Consider the following 15665-nt stretch of genomic DNA (forward strand, 5'->3'; position numbering starts at 1 on the left):
GTTTTATTAGTCTATTAATAAGGCTATGGAGAAGGACCATGAAGAATATAACATTGGTGTCCTTGATATTTATGGCTTTGAAATATTCCAGGTAAGGCCATGCAATACTCAGGGTTTGAGCTGATCTGACCTGGGGCAGTTTTGTTATTTAGAGGTGGAAAAAATCCAAAACAGAAAAAAAAAAAAATCCTGTGGCCAGAATAAAAGCAAAAAAAACCCTAAAACCCAAAAAAACCCACACCCCAACCCAAGCTTCCTGGACATTGAGTTCTCACTGGTAATGTCTCACTTAATAAACATTAAGTATTGAAGAAACTTCAAAGAAACTAGGTCATTGATCTTAAAAGAAAGATCTGAGATTACACAGAACGTCTGTAAAATCAGCAACCCATCCATCCATCATTGACAGCTTATTGCCAGCATAAGATCTAAGAATTATTACATATAAAGCACAAGACTAATTTTTAAATTGTTTCCTTTTTCTATAGAAAAATGGTTTTGAACAGTTCTGCATCAACTTCGTAAATGAAAAACTACAGCAGATTTTTATTGAACTGACACTGAAGGCAGAACAGGTAACCAAATAGTTACTATTTTTGAAATCATAAATGAGCTATTGCTTTTTCAATTGATGGAAAAATTGAGGTTTCATCATCTGCTAACAATAAAATTTGCCTTGTTAAGCAAGACAAAGAAAAAAACCAACCACCTTTGTTGTTGGCTAACCCTGAAACTGTAAACCACATCAGCTACAGACATTTATTCTTTAATATAGTGGTACAGAAGCGAGTCCATGCAATCATATGACTCTGCCCAGACTTGCTGCATATTCTGACTCATGGACAGAAATTGAAAACTGCAGCTTGGTTCCATCCCTGTGCTTTCGTTGGACATGACACACAGTTAAATGGGAATACTTTTCTTAATTCCCTCCACTCCCACCCACCCCCCTTTTTAAAATATATATATATATATGTATGAATTAAGTAGATTGAGACAAATACAAAAATACTTCTGAAAGTATTTACAGCTCTCTGCTCAGTCTTACTGCAAAAATCTCACTTTACACAAATGTGAGCTTCTGCATGGGAGGGCAGACAGAATGCAGCTGAGACAGAAGCATTGTGTACGCTATGAGCTCAGGCCTGGCACCAACTGTAGGACACTGTTTTCAAGAATGCACATACACAATTGCCTTTGTATAGAAGTGAGTGATCATTGCAGTTGAGCACACAAATGACCTGCTAAGTGTCTAGCTGAACTTGTCTGTATGCAACTGAGGGGGTCAATTTAATCAAATTTTAGTATGAATTTTTTCCCCAAGCTCTAGGTGTCTTTAGGGTTACAGTAATTGCGTACAGAAATAAAAAAAGTAGAGCTGTGTCACCATTGCATGCACATTTCTAAATGTGTTGTTTTGGGGGTCTGATCCTTGATATGCCTGTCACAATCTTAGTTTTTAAACTAGATTAGGATATGAATGCTCAGGTGCACTGTCAAGATACTGTAACACTCACTTTGTTACTATTTGCAAAATGCTTTGACAATAAATGCACTGATGAAATATTCCTGCTGTTCTCAGTTAAGTACTCAAAGGCTATGAATGACCAAAGAATGTGTGGGGAGAACAGCAAAGGATTCAGATTCATCTCTTAGGCAGCAGAGAACTGGATTTAACTATCATATGGGTCATTTCCCCCACCTCCCCCAGTCATACATTTGACAAGTCTTTCTGAACATGAGTAGCACAGTTTGTGTATATGTATTGCTTTGTAAATCTAGTGCTACGTCCACAGTGCACAGGAATATTTCCATCTTTTTACTTAACAGGAAGAATATGTGCAAGAAGGAATTAGATGGACTCCAATAGATTACTTTAACAACAAAATAGTGTGTGACCTTATAGAGAACAAAGTGGTAAGTATTTAGAACAAACAGATGGAAAAAACAAGATTTTTCTCTAAAATATTTGGGCAACTGCTTTGCTGTCAAGAACGTTCATAGGAAAAATGCAAATACTGTTGTTCGGTTACTGAGTCATACTAAGCCTATATATAAATCTTACATAAGTTGTCTTATAGGAGCTCTAAGCTATATGTCATCTAAAATGTGTTGTCTAACGTATCAACCAGAAAGAGAACTATAAGGTAGCATGATTGATGTGTGACAAAAAATTATGATGGAAGTTAAAATTTTATCCAAAGTTTTATCATGAACTTCATGACATAGTCTACTGTGCATGAGATAAGGCTTTATGTGTCCCTGGGAGATGTATTTCAGTTTGGGGAAGCTACACTACCACCTTCCTTTGAGGTACTGTTGCAAATTAAGCACAAACAAGTAAAGAGGAAGTATTAGAAAGAGTTGTAGATAAAAGAAATTTTGTGTCTTTGCTCCACAGAGTGTTCTGCAGTTGAAGGTCTTTAGGTTCTGATTTGGGGTGACAACAAATGTTGAGTTATCCTTTAGGACAGAAGCAGGCTTTTTTTCCCAGCTAGTTCTTTGTCCTCATGTAAGCCAGATAATTTCAACAGTAGTTCAAGCACTATAATGATTTGTGCTTAAATGCACATCAGATTTTGCCCGTCTCCTATCTGTATCAGAATAACTAGGAAGAGGATAGGATTTCTGTGCCAGTCTTAGATATTTAGCTTTAAGTTTGTCAAACTACAGCATGTGAGTTTAAATACTTACCTCGGACATCGGTTTATTTTTTGGTGGAATGAGAAACAAGATTGTTTTGTGAAGGAATTAAAAACTAAAACAAACGTTTGGCATTTTGAGGGTTTTGTTTTGTAACAGCAATCATTGTTTTTCCCCCATTATTCCCCACTGTCACTATCATTACACAAAATGGTATCTCTCCTTAAACTATTTGCATGCTTGTGTATGAATTAATCTCTACTGTGAACTCTACTGATTAATTCTTCCTGTGCTTTTGCTCTAGTGTTTTTGTAGCAAAGAATTTTCTGTTTCGGGGGGGAAAAACTAGCATCATTTCCCCCCAACTTCTTGTGCTATTTTTGTCATTCTTCTCCAATGTGTTAGAATCCCCCAGGGATTATGAGCATTTTAGATGATGTGTGTGCCACAATGCATGCAGTGGGAGAAGGAGCTGACCAAACACTGCTTCAAAAGCTCCAGATGCAGATTGGGACTCATGAACATTTCAACAGCTGGAACCAGGGATTTATCATTCATCATTATGCTGGAAAGGTAATGTGGAAAATCATCACTGGCTTCTGCATAATGTATTTATAAAGAAAAAGAACAGTAATGAAAGGAAGGGGGAAACCCTGTAGAGGCCTGTTTTGATTTTAAATAGCCAGATTATTTCAGGAGACAGTGTCGTCTTTTTACAACATAGGGAGGTTAGAACAAACATGCCCTAACATATGTCCCTTACTTAGGAGAGGTGAGTCTGGGCCTTGCTGCTATCAAACATACTAACCAGAACTCAACATTAAGTGTAATAAATAAATGCCCCTAGTATTTTATTAATTATAATCTTAATTGTTGGCTATAGTAATAGTACCTTTAAAGAATTCAGATATAAAAATGATACTTAGGTGATGATATACCAATAAAAGTGGGAGTACAATGTACAGTTCTATCTTCCTTGGGTATATTTCTAAGACTGTTCCTGATTTCCTGCAGTTATAGTTACAGTAAATCCTTATGCAAACATTTTTCTTTAATAAAATCCAGTATTAAATTCACTTGTGTTGTATTACATTCATTAGCTCCATAACAATCTTTTTCACTGAATTTAAATATATGGATGAAATTCCTTCATGTTTGTTGTGAAAGAGTTAATTAATAATATATTCAAGGATTTAGTGATCATTGTAGTATCTTTAAGTTATACCAGACTAACCAAGAAGTTCAGAACAGCTACTGATGAGGACAGAATTTAAATTTTCTTTAATTATTGGGTTCTCAACTTACCACAAACAATCAATTTCCACCTTGGCCCAGGTATCTTATGATATGGATGGATTCTGCGAGAGAAATCGAGATGTTCTTTTCATGGACTTGATTGAACTCATGCAGAGCAGTGATTTGTACGTAAGCAAAACTTGCTTAAAGCTAGGAATAACATGTTAGTTCAGATGGATGCAGAAGGCCTGACTTCTCTACTTCACAACTTGTGAACTCATTTGCATAAAAGTGGAAATAAAACATCACTGCAGTAGAACAGTATCACTTGCATTATACTGACTTTCATTTTCTGCAAATCTGAATAAGGAAGGTACTGCAGTGTCAGAATCAAATGGCATAGTGACAGCTATTTGTTTTGGCCTCAAAGAAGGCTGTCAGTGATTTGGCATTTTCTCAGAACAGGCGCTGTTTTAACATAGAAAGTAACTTTTTATTATGTATTTTAATTAATCGATGCTTACTTCAAAAAGTGCGTGTTTCTTTGAGTTTAGAAGTCCAGTATCATGTCTTCCAAGGCTCACTAGAATAGCAAGGGATCTCTGTGAGGAATGAAGCTCATGGAAAATACTACTCTTAAAATAGATTTGATATAACTCCAGATGAATAGAAATAGCTATTTATATTCTACTCAACTATCAACTTTTACAGCATATTCCTTGACATTCCTGCATTGAATTGTCTTTCTATGCCAACACTATTTTGTTAATTCTTTCCTAGGCCTTTTATAAAGGCTCTGTTTCCTGAAAATCTTCAAGTGGACAAGAAGGGCCGTCCTACCACCGCAGGCAGTAAAATCAAAGTATGTCTAGTTTTGCTGCATTAGGATGTGCATATATGGGTGTGTGTTTGTGTATGGATACCTAAATTAAAAGAAAAAGTAGTCTCTGCTGTTTTTTACTGTCCAGGAGTATCCTGATTGCAGAGTGATGCGTTGTTTCAGCTGTTAGTCATGTTTTGCCCAGCATGACTGTTCATTACACATTTTGTTCAACTGCCATTCTACAACAGTGAATTTTCCAAAGGACCAGTTGATGGTAGTACTAATAGTACTTGCACGTGCATAATGAACGAGCCCCTTCACTCAGCCACTTGATGTCCTACAATTAACTACAGATAATCGGTCTCTTTGTAGTGCAGAAATGCAGCAGGGCCTGGTCCGCTGAAGTCAACAGAAGTCTCTACTGACCACAATGTGCCTTGACTAAGGCAGCAAGTGTTAGAAGGCAAGCATCTTTTTGGAGACTTGTTGTAAAATATACACTTCAATTACACACTTGCAGACTTTGGAAATTGATATTTTATCAACCTCTTTCCTCATATTTCACCCTAACAGGTGTGAAATCACCTGATGCATTCCTTGTCACTCCATACTTTTACATAAAAGGTTTTAATATATTACACAGCTGGAGATAATGATGCCTTCTATTTACTGATAAATTTTTCATGAGGTACATATTATCCCAAGACACTTTGGTTGTTCTGGAGTAAGACCAAAGTCAATTGGATCCACTCAACTGAATCACCAGCAGATGGTTGATAATTTTTAGAATTCTCCCACAGGATTTACCCTGTTCAGCTCAGATCCTGTTGTTTTCCCTTGATTTTACAGAAACAAGCAAATGACCTTGTTGGCACCCTGATGAAGTGTACACCCCATTACATCCGCTGCATCAAACCAAATGAAACAAAGAAGTCTCGAGACTGGGAGGAGAGCAGGTATGGATTAGCAGCATATGTGATGAGAAACAGTGCTAATAGTCAGAAAAACCCACAAAAATTCATAATTTGTAATCATACAGCCTACTGACAAACAGAACTAGATACTCTAAAACCTTCATAAATGAAATCTGACATGACCTCTCCTAAACTTTGAAGATGAGCTGTGGTCACTTCGTCTAAATCAGCAGTTAGTATATGCCGTTCCTAGTTTTTCCTCATATCAGTTATGAATATTCAACATTTGCATAACAGTAATGCAATAGATATATTAAAGACTCAGTTTTTCATGTTGAATTTGCACACCAAATGCATTATACGTCAATTCTAACTTGTGCTTTATGCTTTGAAAACAGCTTCTATTAAGTAGCTAAAAAGCCAGCAGGATGTCTGTATCTGCTTTTATGTATCAAACTTACCAAAACCTCTCTATAGCCAAGAGCATAGAGGGTTCCTTTTTTACTTCTTGACTTTTAAGTTTCATTAGCCAGCTCTTTAAAAAGAAGCCACTAGAATATCTATTGGGTGGTTATATAGACATTAAATAGACATCTAAATCATCAGTAGGATTTATCACCTCTGTTTTAAGGCATCTTTATGTCATGCTTTTTAGCATCTTCATATCTGAAAAAATACACTCTTTTTTGCACCAAGGTAGGTGACCAGTACGGTATGTATACTATGTGAGATCCTTATATAGATAACATCTATTACTATATACACCAAGTACTTTTGGTATTGGTAAAAGTGCTGATAAAGCAAGTGGTTATTTTTATCACAGTGAAACAATTTGCAAAGTCTGATAAAAAGCATTCTTGACCATATCAACAACACACCAGAACTCACTTCCTGCCATTTGGCATGCCGACTAGCACAATTACGTGCAGATGTAGAGCACTTACAGAAGCCACAATTGGGACTGCACTTGAAAGTGTCATTTAGGTCTTGGCAGGAAATGTAGACCCTCTTTCTCTAGCTTTTCCACCCCTGAAAATCCTACTATACAGCACTTAATTTACCACTGACACTGGGGAACAAACAAGAAAAGTAAGTGATCCTGGAAAAAGTATATCTAGAACTTTTAACTACAAGTTGAGGGGCTTTTAAAAATCAATATTGGAAAACAGGCTTCTTATTGTGGAAGGTGTTGCTGGGAAACCAGTGATACAAACAAAGAAAAACCTAGTCCTGAGAAAAGGCCAGCTTTCAGGAAACCACTTTTGGAGCAAAAATGGGCAAGATTTCTTCCCGTTTTCCCATAATGATTATGATATTTGGCAAATGCAGCAGCTACTGATAACAAATGAAATACAAAGGATTGTATACTATCAAACTCAGATATAGGTCTTATAATTAGGTCTCATAATGGTAATCCTTCATCCCTGTTTAAAAATCTTAACATTCTCTCCCATTTCAAACTGTGATTTCCAATATATTATACTAGGTCCTTACATTGGATACATATGCTGTAGCAGTTAGTGACATGTCTGGGGAAAAAAAAATTATATGCATGTAACAACTCCAGTTTAATTTTGTTGTTTCATGATTTTACTGTGAGAAAGTTCTGTGTTGATGGAAATACAAAACGTAACTGAGTTTATGTGATATTTTGCTGAATGTTGGTTTAGGGGTTTTTTTTGTTTTCTTCTGTGATCACATAATACTGTATCATATGCATGCTGCCATAGTCAACGTGCTATGAGTAGTATTATCTAATCTGCTTATTAGTAGCATGTTACTAGACAGTTAAAGTGTTACTAAAAAGGAAAACACCTTCACAAAGCCTGTCTTACTTCTTGCTCACAGAAGCTGTGTCACCCCAGTTTTGTACTGCTGTTGAATAATTCCAGAATATTTAGCACTGAAACATAGACCTTGTGCAATATCTAAACCTTGTATAATATCTTAGTTATTCCAGAAATTGGGGTGTTCTTGAAATGTGGTTTTGTTCACGTCCTGGCACAGCCACTTGGACTTGTATTCAAAATTGCTGCATTAGCTGAATTCCCAGACCCTGACCTGCTTGAGGTTAATGTCTGGAGGGAAATTTTCAGTGTGCCTTTTCTGAGAAAGAAAAGGAAAAACAGAAAAATGTCTCAAATTCTCTATTGCTGGACAGTAATACTGGCAGGACAGTAAGAAAATGGGAGTAATACTGTTGCTCTAGTGCATTATTCCAGATGTGAACAGGAGGGAAAGCTATAAACAGGAAAATGTATTTTTGTCCACCAACTTTCTACTGTACCAGAATTCTTGGAGCAGATACAAAATATACTTTATTCCTTGAACACAGCAAGATTAAAGTGTGCAGTATTCTTTATTATAAGCTAAAAGAGCAGTATCACTCATTTAAAGAAGAAATTACTGAAGGGCTTTTGTCATTTGTAGCAAGGGATTTCAAAAGTTTTTTCCCTTTATACTATGAGTCATGTGAAAAGAATCTCTCAACCAAAAAAAGGAGAAAAAAAATCAATGGGCAATACGTGAAAAAACAGCAACAGAAGCCCCTGAACACCACATTTCAGAGTTAAAAAGAGACATTACCTCTTCCAGCCACATGATTTAGATGAGGAAATTAAGGAAATGCAAAGGAAAACTGCAAGTTGCTAAGGAAGTTAACTGAAATTCTTTGAATTAAATCTCCAGGCATTAAGTAGTAGACTACCAGGATGTGCAAGAAGGAACATAAAATAATGTACCACAGCTCCAGAAGGAGGAAAAGGTGCCAAAAGGAAGCTTTTTTCCTCTTTGGCTGTTTTTGTGCTTTGAGATTCATGGGGGCATATTTGTTCCCTGTACAGAACCTAAATGAACATGTTTTGCATGAGGGAACTGTAACTGATGTTGGGATAATGATGTTTCAGTTCACACATGCAACAGAGTCTCTCCATGGCCAGTAATGCTTTCCGTGGGACTGGTACCAGCTCAGTTTTTGTTTGTAATTAAAGCATGCCACGAACAAGCTTACCAGGCATGCTTTGGCCAGTCTTGTGCCTAACCTCAAACCTTTCCTTTGCAGCATGGTAAAGTTAGGAAGAATGCTAGCTTTTCATGAATATATTGGCCTAGCTCTCTTCTTTCTGATTCTTTAATGGAAATGTGGTATCTGGGGCTTTCTCCAGCCATCAGATTTGGTCCTTTCTCCAGAACAACCAAAAGAGAGCTACTGTTAATGTTTGAGCTATGTAGAACATAGGTGGCACCTATAATAAAAGAACATGAAACAATTTTCCACTCCCTTGGATACCAGCTATGTAGTTGCATAGGTAGGTAATAGTTACTTGGCCTTTTATGGGCAGTAATGTTAGTTAAGAAATTTATACATTAATCGGTTAGGAGATGGGAAGTTAAACTCAGAAAAAATGCTAAGGTAAACTTGCACTTACTCAAACCTATGTTTGAGTAATATAGTCTACCTGCCTTGACTGTTTTTCCTACTAGATAGTGTGCACGGTAATATGCAAGAATAGATTCATATAGCTGTGCGTGCATTTTAGAAGTCAATAGTCTTTAAACACAATACCGACTTTTAAGAATACTTAATCCACAACTATGCTGAAATAAAATGCATTGTAAATCTTGCATGGTTTTTTGTCCACAGGGTAAAACATCAAGTGGAATACTTGGGTCTGAAAGAAAATATTCGAGTAAGAAGAGCTGGCTATGCCTACAGGCGGGTTTTCAAGAAGTTTTTGCAGAGGTAGGATAATATTTTGAAGTATTACAGCACAGTTGTTTACATGAGGATGAGGAAAACAAGAAGTTGCAAGTTTTGAAAGCTGCTCATTTCCCAGTTACCCTCTCCTTTTCCACCCCATTTATCTTGCTCACAATCTAAGTGACACAGAGATTTTAAAGTGCCTTAAAGACTGGCTTTGTGTCTTTGAAAGTCTTTTCATTTTTCTGTAAACTTGCCTAGGACCTCAGTTAAAAAGAGTTAAGGAACTTAAAGAGTTATGAGCTGCAGAGCCTGGAATCTGATTGTCTACCTGCTAGCCTTTGTTTAAAATGTTAACTGCTGTAGCTCTCCCAGTGACAGAAGATAGGTAAAAGAATACATGCCTGCCATTCAGGTGTAAAGAGGAACCGTAGCATAAATTGCTCCTTATATCCTTCCACTGGTGTTCAAACAGCTGGGAATGGTTACAATACAAACCACTGCAGCTTCTCACTGAATGAAAGCAAGTCAGAGGTCTGTAAGACCAATCTTTTTTTCAGTGTCTTAGGACCAACTTATAAGATTAAATACCTCCACTAGCTAATGAAATCTTCTTAAATCAGAGCAATTTCAAGATTTACACAACATTCAGCTTCTGTTTTTTAGAAAATTGAGACATACAGCTAATAAATGCCTCAACTGGGGCATTACATGACAAGTCAGCTTCTGTTGGAAGTCTTTGTGTTACACTTGAGAATATAAAACAAAAACTCCAATCAGTTGTTGCAAGGAATGGAATATAATTAATCAGCACAGAACAAAGCCACTGATAATACTTCATGATAATAGATAATGTTCTAATCATCTAGTAATACAGCTAAAATATAAAGTATGGACTCAATTATGGAACAATTTTAAATTCCTCTTCCTTCACAATCTTCAAGCCCAGGCATATAAGCATAAATATGCTTCAGGTTGCATTACTTCACACGGACTTGCTGAGACAGAATAACAAATTAAAAATGTGTATTAAACCTAGCCTCCGCAGTTGTTGAACACCAATTGTGAGGGCTGTGCAGGTCTAGAAATCTGCCCAAGATCTGCACAAAGAAAAGCTACACGGTACTTCTGGAAGGTGAATAGATTTCTATACTTCACTTTATATGTGGAGATCAACAGGCAACTGAAACCAATTCTTTATGGAATTCATCCATTTGTTTCAAATTAGTCTTGTTAAATTTAACATTTTGTTATGAGTAAAACTCTTCCTGCAACCTTTCCATTCACAGTTCCCTAGCATCCAGAACAAGCTCTGTTCTGACACCCTGAGTCAGTGTGAGTAAAAGTGGGCTAAGGCATGGGATGGACAGGAAATGCATGCTTGTACACTTGTTTTCATTGGGCGTTCCTTGGCAGCTCCATATAAGTGGCGATTTCTGGGCTGAATAGACTTTTATGTACAAAATTTACATTTGCATGCAAAAAGCCACAGTCACTGAAAAGGCCTGTGTGTTTCAAAGCATAACCAATCTGAAAGCTGAACTCCATGCTCCCATGTTTAGATATAGAACCTAACTGCTTACTGTGAATTTATAAATTTTTGGGGGGCAGTCATGATTTGAAATAGTTTCAGAAGCCTTTTAAGAACACACTTGGTACCTGTGCTGAAATCCTCTATAAGATCAAGTGATGCAAGCTTGAAAAACCTAGATACATAGACATTGACATGACCAGTTTAATAGGAAGCATGCGCAAGTACATTAGAGGAAAGTGCTATTTCTAGACAGTGAACAGTGATAGAATTGTCACGTTATAATACTGTGAAATGCTTAATTGGTGCATGTTATAGAATAATCTGTTTCTTCTGCCCTGTAGACTTGTCACACCAGCAAAATGTATGAAATTAGAGTTTATGAAAGAGGAGAATTTTGAATCTCTTCTTTTGTACCCAAGAGCTTTACTTAAATTAAAAGGTCTTAAGTCTTGGTTTTCCCTTTGCCTCCTTTACAGCCCAGAAGATATAGGAAATAATTTGTAACGTGTTGAAATGTAGTGTCAAAGTCTTGTGTGGAAGGTGGCAGTTTCAAATGCCTTTACTAAGATCAACTCCTTTAAATTCAGACTTGTTTAGAGCCACCTATACAATTATACTGTTGGCGGTACATGATGAACCTGCAAAAGAGGCTGTTAAATAAGCTAGGAGTTAATTTAACTTACAGCTTCTTACTAGGTTTATCATTGATCCCATAATACTGAGAAATTACATAAATAAGTGTACACATTGTCTGTAAACACAGATTGTATATACTTCTATATTTAGGATGGTACAAGAGCTAATTTTTTACACCATCATGTAGTACCTGAGCATTTGTTAACTAATAACAGATTTGAACATAACATCAACAGACTCTTTTGAATCCTACTGAATTATCCATCAGTTAGCTTTCTCTTTTCATATACTTGCTATTCAAAGGTGTTTGGGTTTTGTGATTGTTTCTTTTTAACTGTTTGCTATTTTTCTTTGTGTGGTATTGTTATTTAAGTTGCATGACACTGTTTCTGCTTCCTGGCTGGATAACATTTTAAAGATGACAAGAATGAGTAATGAACATTCCCTTAATGAATTTTCTAACAATTCCTTGTGTGATTTTTGAGAACATTTTATTAGGGGCTGCCTAAGTCTTTAAGAAACAAGAACTTGGGAATTACAACAAACTGGACTCCATACTTCATCACTTTTTTCAGTAGCTGAATAGTTTTACTAATAAGCATGATTTAGTTTATATAACTCAAGTATGCTTAAGGCATTCAAAAATTGTCAAGAGTAAAGAACATAAAAGATTTGGGGGAGAAATTTGTCACAACATATTTAGCTTTTCTCCAGTGTGATTGTCAAAGGAGTGTAAATAGCAGCTACTAGAGAAGTTACTTATCTGTAGGCACGCTGAGACAGCCAAAAGGACAGTGTTCCTTGGTGGGCAGTGGAACAAGGCAGCTTTGTAACTCCAGCCTGGCAGTTCCAAAAGCCCAAATTAAGCCTGAAAAAGCAGACAGTTTAAAAGGGGCTGCAACGTGGCTTCCACCTCATTTTGAAGGGTTAAAGTGAATACCTGAGACAGAAGACAACTCCCCTCTTCTATCAAAGACGTGGTAATATAGCACTTCCCTGCCTCCTTCCCAAGCCCTTTGTGTGGTCAGGTCCCAGTGTTCCCTCCAGCTAGCACCAACATCACTATATCTTCCCTCTTGCACTAATGCTTTCTAGGATAAAGCCAAGAATGGCTCCTTGCTAAATGCAGACCAGCTGTTGAACAGGTGGGTTAGGAACATGAGCTGGTCACTTGCTTAGAAACACAAAAGGCCTTTGTAAGAATAAGACAGAGAAAGCTTGAGTGGGAAATTGGCCACATGCTTGGGAATGAATCTAGAATACCAAGAGTATAGGTACTTAAATCTTGACCAGAAGTCATTGTTAGTAAAGAACCTTGCCCTGGACTTAAGGAGATCACAGCAAAACTTTCTGTAATGAACTACTGCAGTTACCAAATAGTAACAGCATCAGGAAATGAGACACTCCTGGACACTGTTACCCTTCTCATTGCAGTTGTTTGGTCTTGCTAAACAAGTAACATCTTAATACTGTGTATCTTCCCACACTCCAAGCTTTTCTAAGTCCTGCCAAAATTGTCAGCCCTTCCCCCAGGGTAATACTAAGTATTCTGCTGCTGGTGTTTGATGTCAGGTTTTAATCTCTTCTCCTTGGTGGTTAAGGTACGCCATTCTGACCAAAGCAACCTGGCCTTCCTGGAAGGGAGAAGAGAAGCAAGGAGTTCTCCACCTGCTTCAGTCAGTCAACATGGATTCTGACCAATACCAGCTTGGGAAATCCAAAGTCTTCATCAAAGCTCCAGAGTCTGTAAGTGTGGCAGAACACGAGTCTTTAAAGATGAAACTGTTTTGCTGAAATAAAAGGCCTGGCCACTCAGAAGTTGAGCATGGTATCAGCTAAGGTGGGAGAAGCATAAGAATACAAGTCAAGCTGGACAGGTCTGTCACAGGTGCCCTGAGGCTGGCTGTACAGGGATTCTAGGGACTTTTATAACAGGCACAGTACATAAGGACCCTGTATGATTTTGACACTAATACAAGGAGCATTAAATGCATAAAGGAGATGGGATATGAAGATGCTTTGATGTCAGGTTGCATATGGTGACATTCTATCAGAGAATCTGTCACATGAAGGAATATCACAGTATGAAAACATATCTATGACCATTAGCCCAAGAAGATAGTTCCTCTTCTCAGTACAAGAACTACTGATGAATGTAGGATAGCCCCCAGTTACAATAAGGATATGTTATGCATCATTGACTAAATCAATGTTCCAGTATGACTGCAACTTGAAATCCCATTAAAAGAGAACATTAGGGAGGCATCATAAGGCTGTTTTTATCCTGTGGCTGCTAAACTGCACAAAATCTTTTGCAAAAAAGTTTTCTTACATTGCTATTCATGGTAGTTGTCAAGGAAAAAAACCTATGCTCCACCCACCATCATGTATTCCTTAGTTTGTATAGCATACCTTGCAGTTGAGCATTAGGTGGTTTCTTGGTGCTTTACTGGAAGTTACATGTCAGAATTAAAGCAGAACACTTCTATTGCTATCACTTTCTTTTCCAGAAATATATTTTTTGCTCTGTAGAGCAACAGTAATTCAGGCAATGACACTGCTGTGCCAATCACATGGGAGGATCTCTGTTAAAGGGAAAAAGAAAATAGTTCTCCAAGTTGTAATAGAAATTGTGTTGTTTCTACCATAAATAGGGTAAGATACTATCAACTCTGTTCAGGAATAATGGGACTTAACAGTCCCTGCCATCTGAGAGACATGTTTATATAATAAAGCATGCAGCATTCAAAATGTAGGTTATTAGAATACTTAGATGCATGTTGGCAGAGCAGGAAATTCTGGTATAGGATTAATTGTACTTAGTCATTGCAAGCAACACCTTAGCTAGCCAGTTATGAGGAAGGGTGAGCTTTACCTGCCTTCCTCTGTAGCACAGGCCATGATTTATTGCCTAAGATTATTGGGGAGTCTTGTCTTACATAGTCGGTGCAATAGCCTTGGACATTAGCAGACGTCTTTGATATCCCTTCTCGTGATGTTGCAGTTGTGACTTTCAGTCCTTTACTGATGATCTCAAGTTTATTATAGGGTGGTGGCAAGTACACATTCTGGTCAAATATCTATTTGAATTAATGCAGACAACTTAGTGGCTTGTAATTACAAGGGACCAGAATTAGTAATTTAAGCAACATCGTCCAGTCCTGTGTTAATTATCTTACACTGTAGCAAACCTGATTTTCTTGTTTTCACTGTGAAATTATTTTGCATCCGTGCCATTCATTGCAGCTAGTTACAAACCAGATACAATCTCAGTTTGAGATAAACAATTAAGGGAAAAAACCCAAAATAATTTTGTGTGATGGCTGTTTTCTCAACGTTATGCTACTTCATGGATAATCAATCCAAAGTTTTAAAGTATTTTTGTTTTCTGTTTTATGTAATAAATCATATAAAGAACTATCTTCCTTTCCTGGCAGCTGAAATACCCTAAGCTTGGTATGTTTGCCCCTTATAAGAACATGGATTTTCAGCAGCTGTATCTTCACAAATGAGGGTGGGTCTTATTGCTGTTTGGTGTTTGCTTTTTTGTTTTGGGGGTTTTTTGGTTTGTTTTGGGGTTTTTTTTTTTTTAATTTGCTGGTGTCTGTCTTCTGTTTAATAGCCAAGTGGCAAGTTCTCACATTGGATCAATGGATCTAGTTCCTGTTCACTCTGAAGTGGCCAAAACATTAACATTCTGTACCCCAGCATCATATGCTACTACGTTGTTTCTAAGAGGAAGAAATTGTTTTCCAATGGATGCATCTAACTATTCTAATGCATTTTTATATTGCTAAGTCCTGGTTGCATGTATATGCCATTTAATGGCATATCTGTGAATTTTACTGAAGGGCAGTTCTGCAGGTTAAGACAACACGAGGTTGACTGGAAGTTGTCAAACTTTTTTGGGTTGCATTTTGATTTTAACTTAAATTAATGCTTTCAGTTACTGTGTACATTTTCTTAAAAATTTAGTTTGGGTTTGTTTTTTTTTTTTTTTTTTTTACAAGATATGAAATCTATTTTAAACAAGTACTAAAAATAGTGTGGGCCTTTTTAATTTTAAGTTGAAAAATTTTCTGAGCTGAATAATCTAAAGCTTGATTTTTATCTTTTAGTATCAAAGACAATCTCTCATCTTGTATTACTAAAGTATTTTGAGGAAAAAGATCTTTTAGA

The 15665-nt window shown here is 36.9% G+C and overlaps 1 protein-coding gene across 3 annotated transcripts in view; it reads left to right on the forward strand.

The window, feature by feature from the left end:
• MYO1E (myosin IE) overlaps positions 1-15665 on the forward strand; it is a 123902-nt gene that overhangs the window by 86403 nt on the left and 21834 nt on the right. For all 3 annotated transcript variants that reach the window (XM_054837067.1, XM_054837068.1, XM_054837069.1), the window contains 9 exons: positions 11-91; positions 489-575; positions 1831-1917; positions 3049-3216; positions 3979-4064; positions 4660-4741; positions 5552-5658; positions 9260-9358; positions 13088-13232. In XM_054837067.1, coding sequence (XP_054693042.1) covers positions 11-91; positions 489-575; positions 1831-1917; positions 3049-3216; positions 3979-4064; positions 4660-4741; positions 5552-5658; positions 9260-9358; positions 13088-13232 — 942 coding nt within the window. The remainder of the gene's footprint in view (positions 1-10; positions 92-488; positions 576-1830; positions 1918-3048; positions 3217-3978; positions 4065-4659; positions 4742-5551; positions 5659-9259; positions 9359-13087; positions 13233-15665) is intronic.

Source organism: Grus americana, chromosome 10, assembly GCF_028858705.1.
Source record: "Grus americana isolate bGruAme1 chromosome 10, bGruAme1.mat, whole genome shotgun sequence".
Taxonomy (NCBI): Eukaryota; Metazoa; Chordata; class Aves; order Gruiformes; family Gruidae; genus Grus; species Grus americana.